Source organism: Rhinichthys klamathensis, unplaced genomic scaffold, assembly GCF_029890125.1.
Source record: "Rhinichthys klamathensis goyatoka isolate OS25496 unplaced genomic scaffold, OSU_Roscu_1.1 h1tg000232l_1, whole genome shotgun sequence".
NCBI classification, from domain to species: domain Eukaryota; kingdom Metazoa; phylum Chordata; class Actinopteri; order Cypriniformes; family Leuciscidae; genus Rhinichthys; species Rhinichthys klamathensis.
In genome coordinates, this window is record NW_026606756.1 from 474,413 (window position 1) to 489,104 (window position 14,692).

Below are 14,692 nucleotides of genomic sequence, written 5' to 3' on the forward strand. Positions count from 1 at the left end.
TATGTGAGATTTAACTGCTGAAATGTATCACTTTCTAAAATATCTGAGTGCTGCGATTGAACACTCAGAATCTAGTATTCCTGAAAGTCGTCTAATAAATCTTGACACGATTTTGAAGTACTGTCAATGATATTTTTAATCTGTATAGCAGGAAATGTGTTGTTTAGGTAATTACTTGGCAACCCTTTAAATACCTTTCGGCTCACACATTGCTCAAAGAGTCATTATTGATGAGTGAGAGGGAAGTGAGGGAGTCAGTCCTGGCATCACTGCAAAGCTGTTAGTGCTGGCTGAATGGAGGTGGGTGCACGGGATGCTTAATTGGTCCAGTGTGCATGTGTGCGAGCATTGGTGATAATTGTGGCTCACAGGTGGCCACAGTGGTGGCCTGTCCAAGCTTTGAGTTCATACCAGGGCCTGGGACAAAAGACAAAAGATTCCAGGGCTCTTTGTTATTGACTGTGGTCAAAGCCTCTGGCCATTCCCGTGTCCACCTAAACATGAGTTCATGAGTCTCCTGAGTATCCTGAGAATTCAAACAAAGAGTCTTGAAAAGAACCACTGCAAAGAACGCAGTATTGATGTTAAGATCTCACGGCAATATTTACATGCGGAATAGTAACAGTATCTGAAACTGATCTGATTTTTCTGAAACTACTGTGAGGTTTTCTACTTTTAAACAATGAAACAATAAACCATATATTTTATACGGAAATGATAAAGTGCATGAAAATAATGATAACTGCTGAGTAAAACTAGCCCCATACTGCTGAATGTAAGACTAGAATGTATTCACTGATTTCACATCAAAGTGATCTAGAAGATTTTAGTTGCATTATAGCAAAAGTGCCCCAGTAAAACCTCTTTTGGCGCCGCCGCCTCCTATCAGATATTGTTATCAGATAATGCAGAAATTCCTTAGATATGCCATTAGCATTGAGCATGCAGTCTCCCCAGGCATTACCCTTCTTTGTTGACTAAAAGTCAAACAACAAGTTGAAACAAGACGCCACTCTGCCAAGTGGCATGTACCATCAAGATTTTCCTGATAATCATACTGAAATAGCTTGTCAGACATGAAAGAGTTTGCGTTTAAGCTTTGCAGGGTATTTTCTGATGAGATCATCTTTCCGCAACATAGACCGAGCAAAAAGCCTGAGCGCAAGAAAGAACATTGAACATTGACAAAGTGATATCTATACATTACATGGCAAATGAGTCAAAACAGACAGAATATATTAGGGGTACCTATAACATTGCATTATCTTCAATTAAGTAGTGCTTACCAAAAAAAAGTATTTACAAAAATAGCTGGTACAGATTTTTTATTTTTTATTTTAACAGACTATCCTGTCGTAGCCTACATTCGGTCTCTTTAGTGTCTATACACTTTCTCTCTTGGGCCAAAATCAAGTAGGTGGAGTTTCCAAGATTGGATTGACAAAAACAATGTGACATTCATGTCTGTTACTGCCTCGCTTGAGAGAGTGGGGGTGAATGTCACTTTTTACTGTGACATTCTGATGAAGATGCGGATCACACTTGGATAGAAGCCGTTTCACAAGGAAGTTCCCAAGCGTTTAAACACTCTGCGATACTGTGTGAACGAAACCAAACCAGACTGAGATAATAACTGCCATTAAGGTGTGCTGTACTGTGAGGTGTGTGCTTGTTTGGGACTCTGTCACGTAGTACTGTAATTATGTAACATGAGGACTGGTAATCTATGACGTTTGGCTTATGGATCACAGTAAAAGTCGACGCACAGAGAAAAAGAGCAAGTAGAGAAGAGGTCAAACAGCTTTTACAGAACAACCAAATGTGTGGTATGTTTGTAAGTGCAAACTTACATACATAAACACACTCAGAGACAGAGGGATTCAAAGTAGAATTGTTAAAAGTTGACTGATGGTTTGCTGTGTGGATGTAAATGGCCTACATTTTTTTGTGTATGTGTTTGTGTGTGTGGGATTGAAGCAAGAGGAATGCTGTATGGGTGGTCAATTACCATTTCAGCTGAGACCAACTGGCTTACTGGAAAGTAACATAGGATCCTTCCCATTCAGCAGGCCTTACCACCTCCAAGGTCAGACTCTGACTGTTTGTTTGTGTGTGTGGTACAGAGGGAAAGAGTTTTGTGATGGACTTCCTGCCCTGATCTCCAAAAAAAAAAAAAAAAAAACTTAGGCATTCGTTTTTTCTGTTTAAAAACAGCTGTATTTGCCTATAATTTTCTATTGCGTGCGCACATACACTTCTGTAAAAGTTTGGGGTCAGTAAGATTTTTAAAGAAGTCTCGTATGCTCACCAAGGCTGCGTTTATTTGATCAAAAATACAGTGGAAACTAATATTGTGAAATATTATTACATTTTAAAATAATACAATATAAAATTATACATGTTTTAAATACATTTTCAGCAGTCATTACTCCAGTCTTCAGTGTCACATATGCTGATTTGGTGCTCAAGAAACATTTCTTATTATTATCAATGTTGAAAACAGTTATGCTGCTTAATATTTTTATGGAAACTGTCATACATTTTGGAGGGGATTCGTGGATGAACAAAAAGTTCAAAAGAAATTAATGTAATAGAAATAGAAATCTTTAACACCTAACATTTGAACAGTGTTTGTATGTTTTGGCATTATGTTTCAAATCAGCAGATTCTCTGTGAAACATCAGATTGTTTTATGAATTGTGTAAATATTCACTTAATTCATACTATATACTTAATAATCTATATTATATTATATTATCCACTAGACTCCTGCCTAACTCTAATTATTGGATTTTTGGATATTTAACCCTGTGGAATCATTTATTCATGTATCATTCAGTCATACTACTAGTATAAGAGCAACAGTATCTGCAGCAACAGTGATAACAGTAACATCTGCTCTAATGGAAACAATAGCTAGTTTTATCTTGTAAATAAAGAGCCAGAACATTATAAAATAATGGTTGTGCTAAACATTTGTTTATAATCAAATAACCTCTTTTCACTCTTGCCTCTCTCTCATTCCCTGTACATCCTTCTCTTTGAGACATAATCCTAAAGCAATTTGCATTGTTTGAACCCTTCCGCTGTTTCTGCATGTAAAGGAGGCACTGGTGGGTACCTCCAGGCTGCTGTGGTGACCGTGAGAGGATATGTAGCAGCACAATGTCATCGGCACAACCGGGCCACAGCAACTGCTATTCCCACGACCCACAGAAATACCTCACCGGCCTTTAGAGAGCATGGCAGCATGTGTCTGTCAGTCCAACACAGAGCTAAAGCCCATGTGAATTCCTTAACGTATGCTCAAATATACACAAATGAGCTTTACAGCTGCTCTTTAAAGGATTCGGATCATAGAAGAGAGGGCAAAGTCGTGAGCTCACTGTTCCTATTAGCATCCCACGTCTAATGATGCGTCCCATCAGGGCAGTAGGACGAAACAGAGTACTGTAGCACCCTGGGAACAATCCTGGATCTGTGCTATCTGAAGATGTTGGTGGCTCAGACATGCCAGGTAACAGTATAACAGACAGGCTGATATTGCAGAAACTCAAATGCGCATGATGTGCTTCACCAGTAGAGGGCGACACAACACTCATTCTTGCACCCAAAAAGCTCTTGAGCTGTTGAAGAACTTTTCATCTTTATCATACCAGATGAATTATGTAATTACTGTTAGATAATGGAAGCACAAACAACAATATTTGTCTTTTTCATCAGTTTATTACTAAAATAGGTCTTCTGTAGGGTTTGTTTCATTTAGAGCTGGCATATTTTTGTATAAAGAGCTGACGGGTGTGGGTGTTTTTCAGGGGATTTTGTTTAGCTGAAGCGGACGCGGCGAATTGAGCCAACGGTGCTGTTTTGAGCACCCCAGTCAGAGAAGTTGTTGTAGTCCTTCTTTTCTAGGATGTAATGGGCTCCTCTGTAGTTCGGCTCCTGGTACGCCACCCAGCTGAAAGAGAGATTGGAAATATAGATTTAAAAAATGCACACAATACTGAATATATACAGAACAGAATAAATATCCAAGTACTTTAACATCAGTGAACTTGTACTCACGTTCCGCCCATTACTCTGATGGAGGACACCCTGTTAAGGCTGTGACGGCTCATCAGGTTGGGGATGTCATCATGGAGCTCTGTCTTCTTGCCTGAGAAACCTGCCCTCTCAAACAGCTGTGCACGGGCAGTGTTGGTGTCCTAGCCCACCAAACACACACAAACAAAATGAAAACTCCAGGTTTATGGGGTTTTTTTTTTTTACATTCAGTGGAAATGACAAAGATTGATACTTTGGTATATTGTGAGAATATTGGTTTTCTTCCTTTTTTTTTGTATTTTTGTACTATTGAATAAAATGTGTATCTCACCTGTTTCACAGCACGAACAGAGGAGATGTGGTCACCCTGAGCACACCACTTATCAGTGCAATTGTACTCCCCCCGGTCAGACATGTCCCACAGGTACTGACGCCCTCGGAAGTTCTCATGTTCGTATCCCACCCATCTACATATGAACACATGCCACAGTTAAAATGCAAAAATAGCTGAGTGGGCTTGAATTGGCAAAATGTCATTACATGGAGAAAAAATATTTAATTTAGCTTAGAATCTTTTCAAAATATCGACTCAATCAAAATGTGAAGTAATCATTAATGTTAGATTTAATAAGGGTCAAACAAGGTCTTGTGATATAAAAGTGCCATGTACTCACGCTCCACTCTCCACCTGGACAGAGTTGCATCTGTCGGGAAAGTTTTTTTCACTCAATTTCTGACAGTCAGAGGTCAGGTCCAGTCGCCGACCTGCAAAGTTCCTCTGCTCGAAAAGGGTCACCTGAAAAACACAACTAATGTTAAAAAACCCCCACTTGAATATATACACATTCATTTAAGCATTTAAAAAGCACAACAGGATTTAAAAGAATTTTCGGAGCATATATGAAACTAGCTACTTTTTCAGCTAATTTTCCAAATGACTTTTCCTAAAAACACCACTTAAGCGGTATGAGAAGCGATAAAAAGAGTAAGACTGATATATTATTCATCAGCACCGAGTCACTATGCAGGAAAGTAAAAACTCTTACCCTCCCACTGGACCCGTAGAAGGCACGTTGGAGCACAGACCCCAGCTTGCTAGGGAAAAAAGTCCAATACTCTTAGCATATTTTCCAACAGAGAACACATATACAACAACAATCAATAAAAATATGCCATAATAGAAGCCAGTAGAAAACATAGCTTTTTGAACTGTCAACATTTAAATTAAAGTTACATTTGATTTCTTCCATGACAATGTATGCGTGAAACAAATCAGTTTGCCAATTAAAGCATAACAGTATGTTGTTTCAGGGCTTCCCTAACCGTACGGATGTGATCTGAACTACATATGTATTCTCTTCCACAAAACTGCAATGAGTCACGGATGTTGGTCTGACTTTCATATTTTCTGCAATGATTAATACAGCCCTCTTGAGAGGTGCAGATCTGGTTGAAACTCAGTCCACAAAATTTGGTGTTGCTCTTGTTTCCAAATGCACCGCAAACATACCTGGTTTGTTGGGCTAGTCCGGGGACCTTAGTGAAGATGTTCATGTCAGCTCGTGGTGGCCACTAAGATGGTCCTTAAATACAGCAGGTACATAGAAACAGGGAGTGCTAGAATGCTCATACTCTTTCTGCTGCTCTCTCTGTAGTCGGTCTGTGTATTGATATGCTAAACACATACAGTTTGCTATGTTTTGTCAAAGCCTTCAGCTATATGTGCATACAGAAACTCAAATGCACACATACAGTACAAAAGCTTAGACATGCAAATCAGTAGCCCATGCAAGACAACAACACGCATGTTCCCATGATAAACCAACATACATTGAACAAATTATGCTTCATACACACATACATACACATACAGTTAAAGAGTGCAGAGCCAACACTTTCTAAAACAATTCAGCATTCTTTTCACAGTTCATTTACAATGCATTTTGCATGTTGTAACTATTCGTGTTTAAACTGGAGCAGCTTATGCTGAAAAAAATCAAAACAATTTTCACTCAAAAATAATGACATTTTGAAGTAGAAAGACTGAAATCGTATTTTCATGTAAAATGTACTCCAATAATCTTTGTCAGATGTTGTAAAAAATATTTTAGTCTAGAAAATTGTTTTAATGCATAAAGCAATGACACAATTACAGCCACATTGTGGTAACCAATCATGATTTAATATAATATTGGTCTATATTGATTATCCAGTCAGAATTGGATTCATATTTAAGTAAGGGACAATATTTTATATATTGAAATATTATTTTATATAATTTGTTTATTATATTTTGCATTATAAAAGAACATTATACATTATTACTAATATGTAATGCTCATTTATTCAATAGAAAATGAATCAGATATTGCCTTTTTTTAATATATATATATAGTCCATTGGTTCAGAATTTGATTCAGAAATGCTGCTGATTAAAGTCAACCTTTTTTCATAGCATAAACATTTCTCCTTTGGGGGCCAAAATGCAAATGTATCACCCACACCAACATCAACTTGCTTACAGAGTCAAATGTTCAATTCTATAAAACATGTTAGGAGCAGCACTTTTCCCCTCTCAGCCCATTGAATTTGAATAGTGGGTATTTGGGCCTGTGTGTGGCTCCTGAATGGAGCTTGGATCTACTAGATGCTTCGCTACTGTTTTGTGCGTGCGGGCGCACAGGCACTGGGCAGCTTTGTGAGGGTGAATGAAGTTCAGAAGCTTAGGTAACCTTCTGGCACTTTGGAGTGGATTCCAGTCAGGACAAATGTGAGGCCTGGAGCAGGTATACGTGTATATGTGCTTGAGTGTGAATCTAGATGGAGGGAGAGGGTGAGAGGAGGGAGAGGTAGAGAGACAGGGCAAAGCTGCTGGTTCCTGTGAAGAGAAGGGAGCTTTTTAATCATCTTCTCATCCTCTCTCCTTCAGATAGAAAGTCACATCTCCTCTTTTCAGGATAAATACTTTTGAGATGTCTTTCATATTGGCAGCTCTTGACAAACTGACTTATTTTTTGTCTCTGATAGCCTTTTGTATCAGTTTGTATTATAGCTGGCTGAAATGAGTTAATTCATCTGATCTGATCTGGGTTTGGAATTCTTTTTGACATTTTAGGCGATTGCACGTGGATTGTGACAGCTTTTTAGTTTGGGATGCATCATTGATATGCCTCAGCTCCTGAACTGACCACTCAGTGAGTATGTTTTCTTATTTTTGAAATGAGGATAACTGCTGTGAAGTTTCTCCATATATACCTATTTAAGAATAACTGCAAGATGTGCTTCGAAGATGTGCCTGTAAGTAAAATGAGTCTGTTTTATATGTCCAGTTGTTACTGGTAAAAAACAAACTCCTATGAGAATAAGAGGATGCCACAACACTGTGTGCTGAGGATATGCCACATTCTGCTACTGGCACCCTGCATTTTTTCCAGCGAAGACTTTGACTGGACCAAGAACGAAAAGGGGTCATTTCAGTATGGAACATTTCCTTCAGGTAAAGCATTACTCATAAAAGCAATTAACACTTGCAAATAGATGCGTGTTCTCTTTAAGCTCAAATATTAAATTACATTTTAAGTATGCATCTGGTTGAAAAAAAAAAGTATTTTATATTGTTTGCAGCACAGTAAAAATAAAGTGATTAAAGCAGGTAAATAAGATTGTAAACTATAATCCTGTCTTGAAATAAAAAAAAATACAATAAAAAAAATGTTTTATATAAAATTACATATATCATTTTATTGAAATCATTCATTTTCAGGATTCTATAGGATAGAATTCTATTCTATATTCTATATCCTATAAATTAATGCATATTGCATATACAAAAAAAAAATATATATATATATATATATATATATATTATAAATTATTAATTAATTACCTACATGATGTGCATATTAATTAATCGCAATTTAATCGGACATCAATTTCGGCTGAGAAATGACCCCCAAAAGATTATTGAAAGTCATTATTGTGTTAAATGAGAAAAGCATCAAATAAACATTACAAAAAGTAGTTTTAGTAAGAAATATTTTATTTTATACACAAACTTTTAGGCTACAACGGCCATGTTTTTTTTTTTTCTTCAGAAGCTGCATCTGAATTGGTATTTAGATATATTTACAGACCAAAACAGTTTGGTTACCAACATTCTTAAAAATATCTTCTTTTATGTTCCACAAAAGAAAGTAAGTCATACAGGTTTGAAACTACACAAGGGTGAGTAAATGGAAATAAACAGAATTTTCATTTTTGTGTAAACTATCCCCAAAATATATATATTTTTAAAATAAAATGATCCTCTAAATAAGAAACTAAAACTGTCAGTAGGTAGCGTGCGGTAAATGTCTAAATGAGGAGATTATTGAGTCGTTCATTCATCTGATTCGTTCAAACGGCTGATTCATTCAGGGATGAAGTGAATGTCTCTCTTTATGAATGGGGCATATGCGACTGCTGGCCTGTTGCTGATGTCCTCAGGCTAGTGTGATGTATGGCTCTGCGGTTCTGCAGTTGGTTATTATTGGAGAGATTCGCTCAAAATGTGGATGCTTTAGAAATAAAACACCGCTGTGTGTTGCTCGGAGACGCACAGCAAAGTTCTGGTTGTACAGGTAATATTTTCATTGGAAAAATGTAGCAAAAACGGACAATATCGTGTCTGAGATGACACAATATTAACCTCCTACTTACTGTTTAAACAGCACTTGTGTGATATCGCGCGTGTTACTTACTATAGCCTATCGTATGATATAAATATGAGACAAAAACGTATAAACGCGCATCTTAAATTTTAGGGGCATTCTAACTGCATTCTATAGGCTCCATCACACAGTGAGTTGTCCAATTACCAATCAATCAACTATGAAATAAATGTAAAATGACATATGTAGGTCTGGGGCGGGTAATTTTCTCCATAACTAATTAATTAAATATACGCATTAAATTGACAGCCCTAATATACAGTATATCATTTTTGATATAAATAGCAAAGTGTGTATGCATACATTTTCAGGATTCTCTTGGGGTGCTGGCAGTTCAGCATACCAAACAGAGGGAGCATGGGATAAAGATGGAAAAGGAAAGAGCATCTGGGATGTGTTCTCCCACAAGAGAGGGAAAACAGACCGGAATGACACCGGTGACTCATCCTGTGATGGCTATTATAAAATCAAGGTGCTATGATTAACTTTATCAGAAATGCACAATGACGTACAGTATGTAGACACTTTGGTTCTAAGAGTTGTTTAATGTATGTTTTAGGATGATATCTCACTGATGAAAGACATGAAGCTGAACCACTATCTCTTTTCCATCTCCTGGCCAAGGATTCTGCCCAGTGGCATTAAAAGTAATTAAAATGAATGCTAAAATGAAGAAAGAAAAAAATTTTCTTGTAATATTTTACAAGAGTCATAACCAAACATTTTTCTGATTGTCTTTTAGCTAAATACATCAATGAGAAAGGGATAGAGCACTATGATAACATGATTAATATGCTTCTGGAGAACAGAATCACACCGATTGTGACGCTCTACCACTGGGACTTACCTCAGGTAAAACAAAATCCTCACTGAGGAAGACAATAGCTGAAATTGCATACTGTCTAGTTTGAAACGTACTTTACAATTATTAAAAAGTATCTTCTATATAGTATGAATATGGGTAATATGAATGAAACTTTGGATGTCCTACATGTTGTCACTGTCACGTGACCTACCAGCGTCACTTCTCTGCCATTCACAAATCCTCTCCCGTGGCCTTATGGGATAGTAAAGTGTCCATTGGATGTACACTTTAGAATCTCGCTAGCAAGTAGCAAGTCATCTGGGTACTTTTTGCTGTACTGTTTTATGAATACTGTGAATTCATTTCATATATACTACTCGTCTCCCAAATACTCGTTATCCACCTACAGTTCATAGTACATGTAGTATTCGGACACAGGGAATGACTCTGAATTCTCTTTCTAAAAAATATTTACAATTAGTATATCAGAGAGTACACATCTTAAGAGTATATATACTTCAATTTGATTTAATTTTCAAAATACCTGTACAGGTTCTGGAGGAGAAATATGGAGGTTGGCAAAATGAAAGTATGATCAACTTCTTCAACGATTTTGCCAACCTGTGCTTTGAGAGATTTGGCAATCGAGTCAAATACTGGATCACCTTCAACAATCCTTGGGTAAGAACTGTAAAAATAGTGTCCACTATTATAATTCCAACTCATTAAAAATGTAATCATAATTAATTTGTCATGCAAATTTCAAGTAACTTGGCCTTTCTCTAAAATTAAACAATATTAGTGAGTAAGTAATATCAAGTTGTTGTTGTTTTTTTAAATAAAATAAAAGCTAGCAACAATTCTTGTCAGGGACACTTTGACTTCTATGAGAAAAAACTGTTTATTATCTGGTTCAAATTCCATTCTTACACTGGCAGTAAAGATTCCTCCCATGTTTCTAGTCTGTTGCAGTAGAGGGTTATGAGACTGGAGAACATGCTCCTGGTCTGAAGATGAGGGGTACTGGTGCCTATAATGCTGCCCACAACATCATTAAGGTGATCAAAATCCACCGCAGTCCACTGTAGTCTAATAACCCTAACAAATGACAAGTTATCAATGCAATCCACTTTGCTGTAGTATCCACATTATTTTAACATAAAAGTGGGTGCGGCTATTTGTAACTTCCGGTATCGGTTCCAGTAATTTTAGCTGTACAAAAGCAGCTATTATGCTGCTTGATGTTGCAATTTGGTTATCATAATCATAAACACAGCGTTTTGTAGCACAAATAGTTTTACCGTTAACTGCGCTTTGTTATTCTTCTAGTTATCTACCTATAGTGGCTTACGCATTTACAGAAAATAGCTTACTTAACTGCAAAATAAGGTGGATACTCTTAAACCAGAAAATGCGTTTGGACAGCAGAGACAAAAATGCTAAATATAAATGATAAAACACAAATGATCATATAAGCATGCATGTAGCATGCATGTGCAAGCTATTCCAAAAAGACTTATCAACTATTAAAACCACTGTTCTTTTGATACAAATTCAAATGTAGTGAACTAAAGCTCACTTTTACCATTTGCTGCACTGACAGGCTCATGCTAAGGTCTGGCACACATACGACGCCCAATGGCGAAACAAGCAGAAAGGTAGACAAATTTCAGATTCTGAATTCAGCTTATAACCTGTCAAGGCAAAGGTCCAAACTAGTATAAGTGTTTCTGCCATTTCAGGTATGGTGGGCATCTCCCTGTCAGCAGACTGGGGAGAACCAGTGGATGTCACCAATCAGCAAGATATAGAAGCCGCTGAAAGATATGTTCAGTTCTACTTGGGATGGTTTGCCACGCCACTCTTTAATGGAGACTATCCTCAAATAATGAAAGACTACATAGGTAAGTGACAAACCGCAAATAAATAGAAAAACAAAAACGTATCTGCTTTTTTAGTAGGGGCTGGTGTTAATTTACATATGTACGTATTTCATCAGCATTTTCTGTTTTATTTCTGCAGGTAGGAAGAGTGCCCAGCAGGGCCTGAGTAGCTCTCGCCTGCCTACTTTCAGCCCTCACGAGAAAAGTTACATCAGAGGCACTTGTGACTTCCTTGGCATCAGCCACTTCACCACACGCTACATCACACAAAAGAACTTTCCCTCCAACCGTGGAAACAGCTACTTCACTGACCGTGACCTGGCTGAGCTGGTGGACCCACAGTGGCCTGACCCTGGATCAGAGTGGCTCTATGCTGTGCCATGGGGCTTCAGCCGTCTGCTCAGCTTTGTAAAGGTACATCTCTGTAAACATCTTTGCAACAACTACTTCCAGACGGTAGCCAGTAGTCTGACTAGCACATTGGTGGCTTATATATCTTTTTGTATTCTTAGACACGGTATGGAGACCCCATGATTTACGTGACAGGAAATGGAGTATCGGAGAAGATGATGTGCACAGAACTGTGTGATGAATGGAGAATGCAGTACTTCAGGGATTACATAAATGAAATGTTTAAAGGTCAGAATCAATAGAGGAATCAATGCCTTGCCTTCTATAGTTAAATACTCTTAGACCAGTGGAGCTCAACAAAGGGGCCAGGGCCAGTATGACTTTGTATTAAAAATGATTTAATTAGTCTCTCCCCTCCCATTGTTATCTACTGTTCTATCAAGATAAAGCCAAAATAATCACATACATATAACTATATATATATATATATATATATATATGCACACACAAATGTAATTATATTAACAAATAATTCAAACTAAAATACAAAAACTATTGTTCCTATAGTTCATATTTGTATAAAGGGCGAGAATAGCTTGAAATTCTGACTTTTTTTCACAGAATTGCATGTTTATATCTCGCCATTCTGACTTTATAATACGCAATTGAGAGATATAAAGGCAGAATTGCATGATATAAAGTCGCAATTGCGTGTTACAAAGTCAGAATTGAATTGTGAGATATAAACTATTGTGGGGTAAAAAAAAAAGAAAGGAAAAAAATAAGCAATTGCGACTATTTCACGCAATTCTGAGTAATAAAGTCAGAATTGTGAGATGTAAACTCGCAATTGTGAGATAAAAAGTCGCAATTATCTTTTAAAATGTTTTATTCTATATGGCGGAAACAAGCTTCCATATAGGCTATAGCAGCCTGTCCTATTTAAGTAGCCTAATTAAATTAATATAAAGGGGCGATTTGCCCACTAATGGCTTAAATGAACAACTAGTCGACTAGGGGAAAAAAATAGTCGGAGGCCTTATTCCACATATCTTGGAAGTTCGAGCCAGCAGGCCACTGGGTTGAGCGCGCGACCCTGCGGAATGAGCGAGCAGAGCGGAATATTCAGAAATGCGCTCTCTGCTCACATGCTCTGATCGGAACAAACCCGAACACTGTCTGCTGAACTTGTGCAGAAACATCAAAATAGACATAACCAGCTTTTTAAAATTGTTTTTAAAACTAAACATTTAGACTATTTTAGCACAAATTATGAGCTTATTGGCGATTTTTTTATTATAGGCCTAATTATTGACAAAACATTTTTGAAGAAAAGTTTTGGGTGGGCCTGTTGAAAAGTGGGTGGGCCTAGGCCCGTCAGGCCCACCCATAACGCCGTGCCTGAACCATTGTCTTAAACTAGATTTAATAAAATGACCCATTCAGAACATGCAAATCTAAATTTACAGAAACTTGATTACTGATTGACCATGTCACTGCTTTAGGTCTCTAAAAATTCGAAATGCTTTCAAACATTTCTAGAGATTCAAATCATATTGCTCTTCATACACTGATAAATAAAACCCATTCAACCAGTGATAGGAACCTTTTTGTTTTTTACTTCTATTTCATTCAGCGGTTAAAGATGGAGTTAATGTGAAAGGCTACACAGCTTGGTCGCTGCTTGACAAGTTTGAGTGGGATGAGGGCTACTCTGAAAGATTTGGCCTGTACTATGTGGATTTTGGGAGCAAAAATAAACCACGCTACCCAAAAGCATCAGTTCAGTACTACAAGCGCATCATCAGCTCGAATGGTTTCCCCAATCAGAGAGAGGTATGATGACTTTAGCAATATAATATAATGTTAGTTCATCTTTTGAGTCAATGAGAGCATTTTTTGTGCAATCTGTGTGATGAACTTTATATTATGTCTCAGTTCACATCTTATGCAGTTTTTAAGTTGGATCATGTTTCCCACAGATTGAAAGCTGGAAAAGAAAGGCACTGGAAACATGCACCTCAAGTAACCAGCTCCTTGCGGCAGGTTAGTGTAACTGTTGCTGACTTCACTCCCCACAGGGCAGCACAACCGGCAGTGATCTAGCTGGGGCAAATAAAAGAAAATTCTGTCTCAAATTATATTTTCTATTTGTAACCAAGCACATTATACAGAGAAAGAAAATTATAGCGTAACTTTCTAACAGGAATTTTCTTTTGTTTGCCCTTCCAGCTAGAAGAAAATCCAAGGAAAATAAGGAACATGCAGATATGCCAAAGGTTTGGCCTGTGCATGATGAAGTTTAGGTACAGGGCCGAAATATTGCTATTTTTGGAGGTTGGCATGTTTCACATGTTCTCTGGCCAGTGCTAGTGTTGCATATTCTGCATATTTATGACTTACCTGTGTGTGTTTTTTTTACAGATCCACTGATCAGCCACATGGAGATGGTCACGGAGATTGTCGTCCCCACTGTGTGCACTCTCTGCATTCTCCTCAGTGCAGTTTTTCTCATGTTTTTGCTGAGAACACGGATATTAAACTGACTGCCTCACATTTACGACTATATTTTTTCACATTGCATGTGTCCCTCCCTGCAGCATTTCTATTTTTTTATTGATTATTGAATAATTATGATATGCAGAGACTCGTTTACATGTACCTTGAAATAAAATGGTCCACAAATGCACTTCTGTGTTCATGAACCATCCGAACATCTCTCAACAAATTACCAAGAGGATAAGTTGAGGTTTGAGTGTTGAAGTAAGGTGAGAAAGAGTTTCTGAAACTTTTTGAAAGCAATTTTGTATCTCTTTTGTATGTGAAAAACAACCAATAAATACGATTAGCACTATAATAAATAAATGTGTCTATAAAACTTCAAAATACTAAAATTCAGT

General features: G+C 37.3%; 2 protein-coding genes across 4 annotated transcripts; one reads left to right on the forward strand and one right to left on the reverse strand.

The window, feature by feature from the left end:
- Window positions 1-3,706: 3,706 nt before the first annotated feature.
- crybgx (crystallin beta gamma X) lies at window positions 3,707-5,769 on the reverse strand. Its single transcript, XM_056265332.1, has 6 exons — window positions 5,555-5,769; window positions 5,091-5,139; window positions 4,719-4,840; window positions 4,376-4,511; window positions 4,066-4,205; window positions 3,707-3,958 (listed from the first exon to the last, which is right to left on the reverse strand). Exons 1-6 carry the CDS (start codon window positions 5,596-5,598, stop codon window positions 3,826-3,828), a joined length of 624 nt encoding a protein of 207 aa, XP_056121307.1. The 5' UTR covers window positions 5,599-5,769; the 3' UTR covers window positions 3,707-3,825.
- An 845-nt stretch (window positions 5,770-6,614) lies between these two features.
- On the forward strand, window positions 6,615-14,348 carry lctla (lactase-like a). Of its 3 annotated transcripts, none has more exons than XM_056265330.1 (15): window positions 6,615-7,238; window positions 7,374-7,540; window positions 9,065-9,225; window positions 9,313-9,400; window positions 9,496-9,605; window positions 10,111-10,239; window positions 10,521-10,616; window positions 11,162-11,216; window positions 11,301-11,462; window positions 11,581-11,855; window positions 11,954-12,080; window positions 13,429-13,628; window positions 13,775-13,838; window positions 14,025-14,129; window positions 14,217-14,348. In XM_056265330.1, exons 2-14 carry the CDS (start codon window positions 7,414-7,416, stop codon window positions 14,096-14,098), a joined length of 1,668 nt encoding a protein of 555 aa, XP_056121305.1. In that variant the 5' UTR covers window positions 6,615-7,238; window positions 7,374-7,413; the 3' UTR covers window positions 14,099-14,129; window positions 14,217-14,348. The 3 variants fall into 3 exon arrangements, with proteins under 3 accessions (XP_056121305.1, XP_056121304.1, XP_056121303.1); XM_056265329.1 differs by having other exon boundaries at window positions 6,616-7,238; window positions 14,025-14,098; XM_056265328.1 differs by lacking the exon at window positions 14,025-14,129 and having other exon boundaries at window positions 6,616-6,830; window positions 7,160-7,238.
- Window positions 14,349-14,692: the final 344 nt, after the last annotated feature.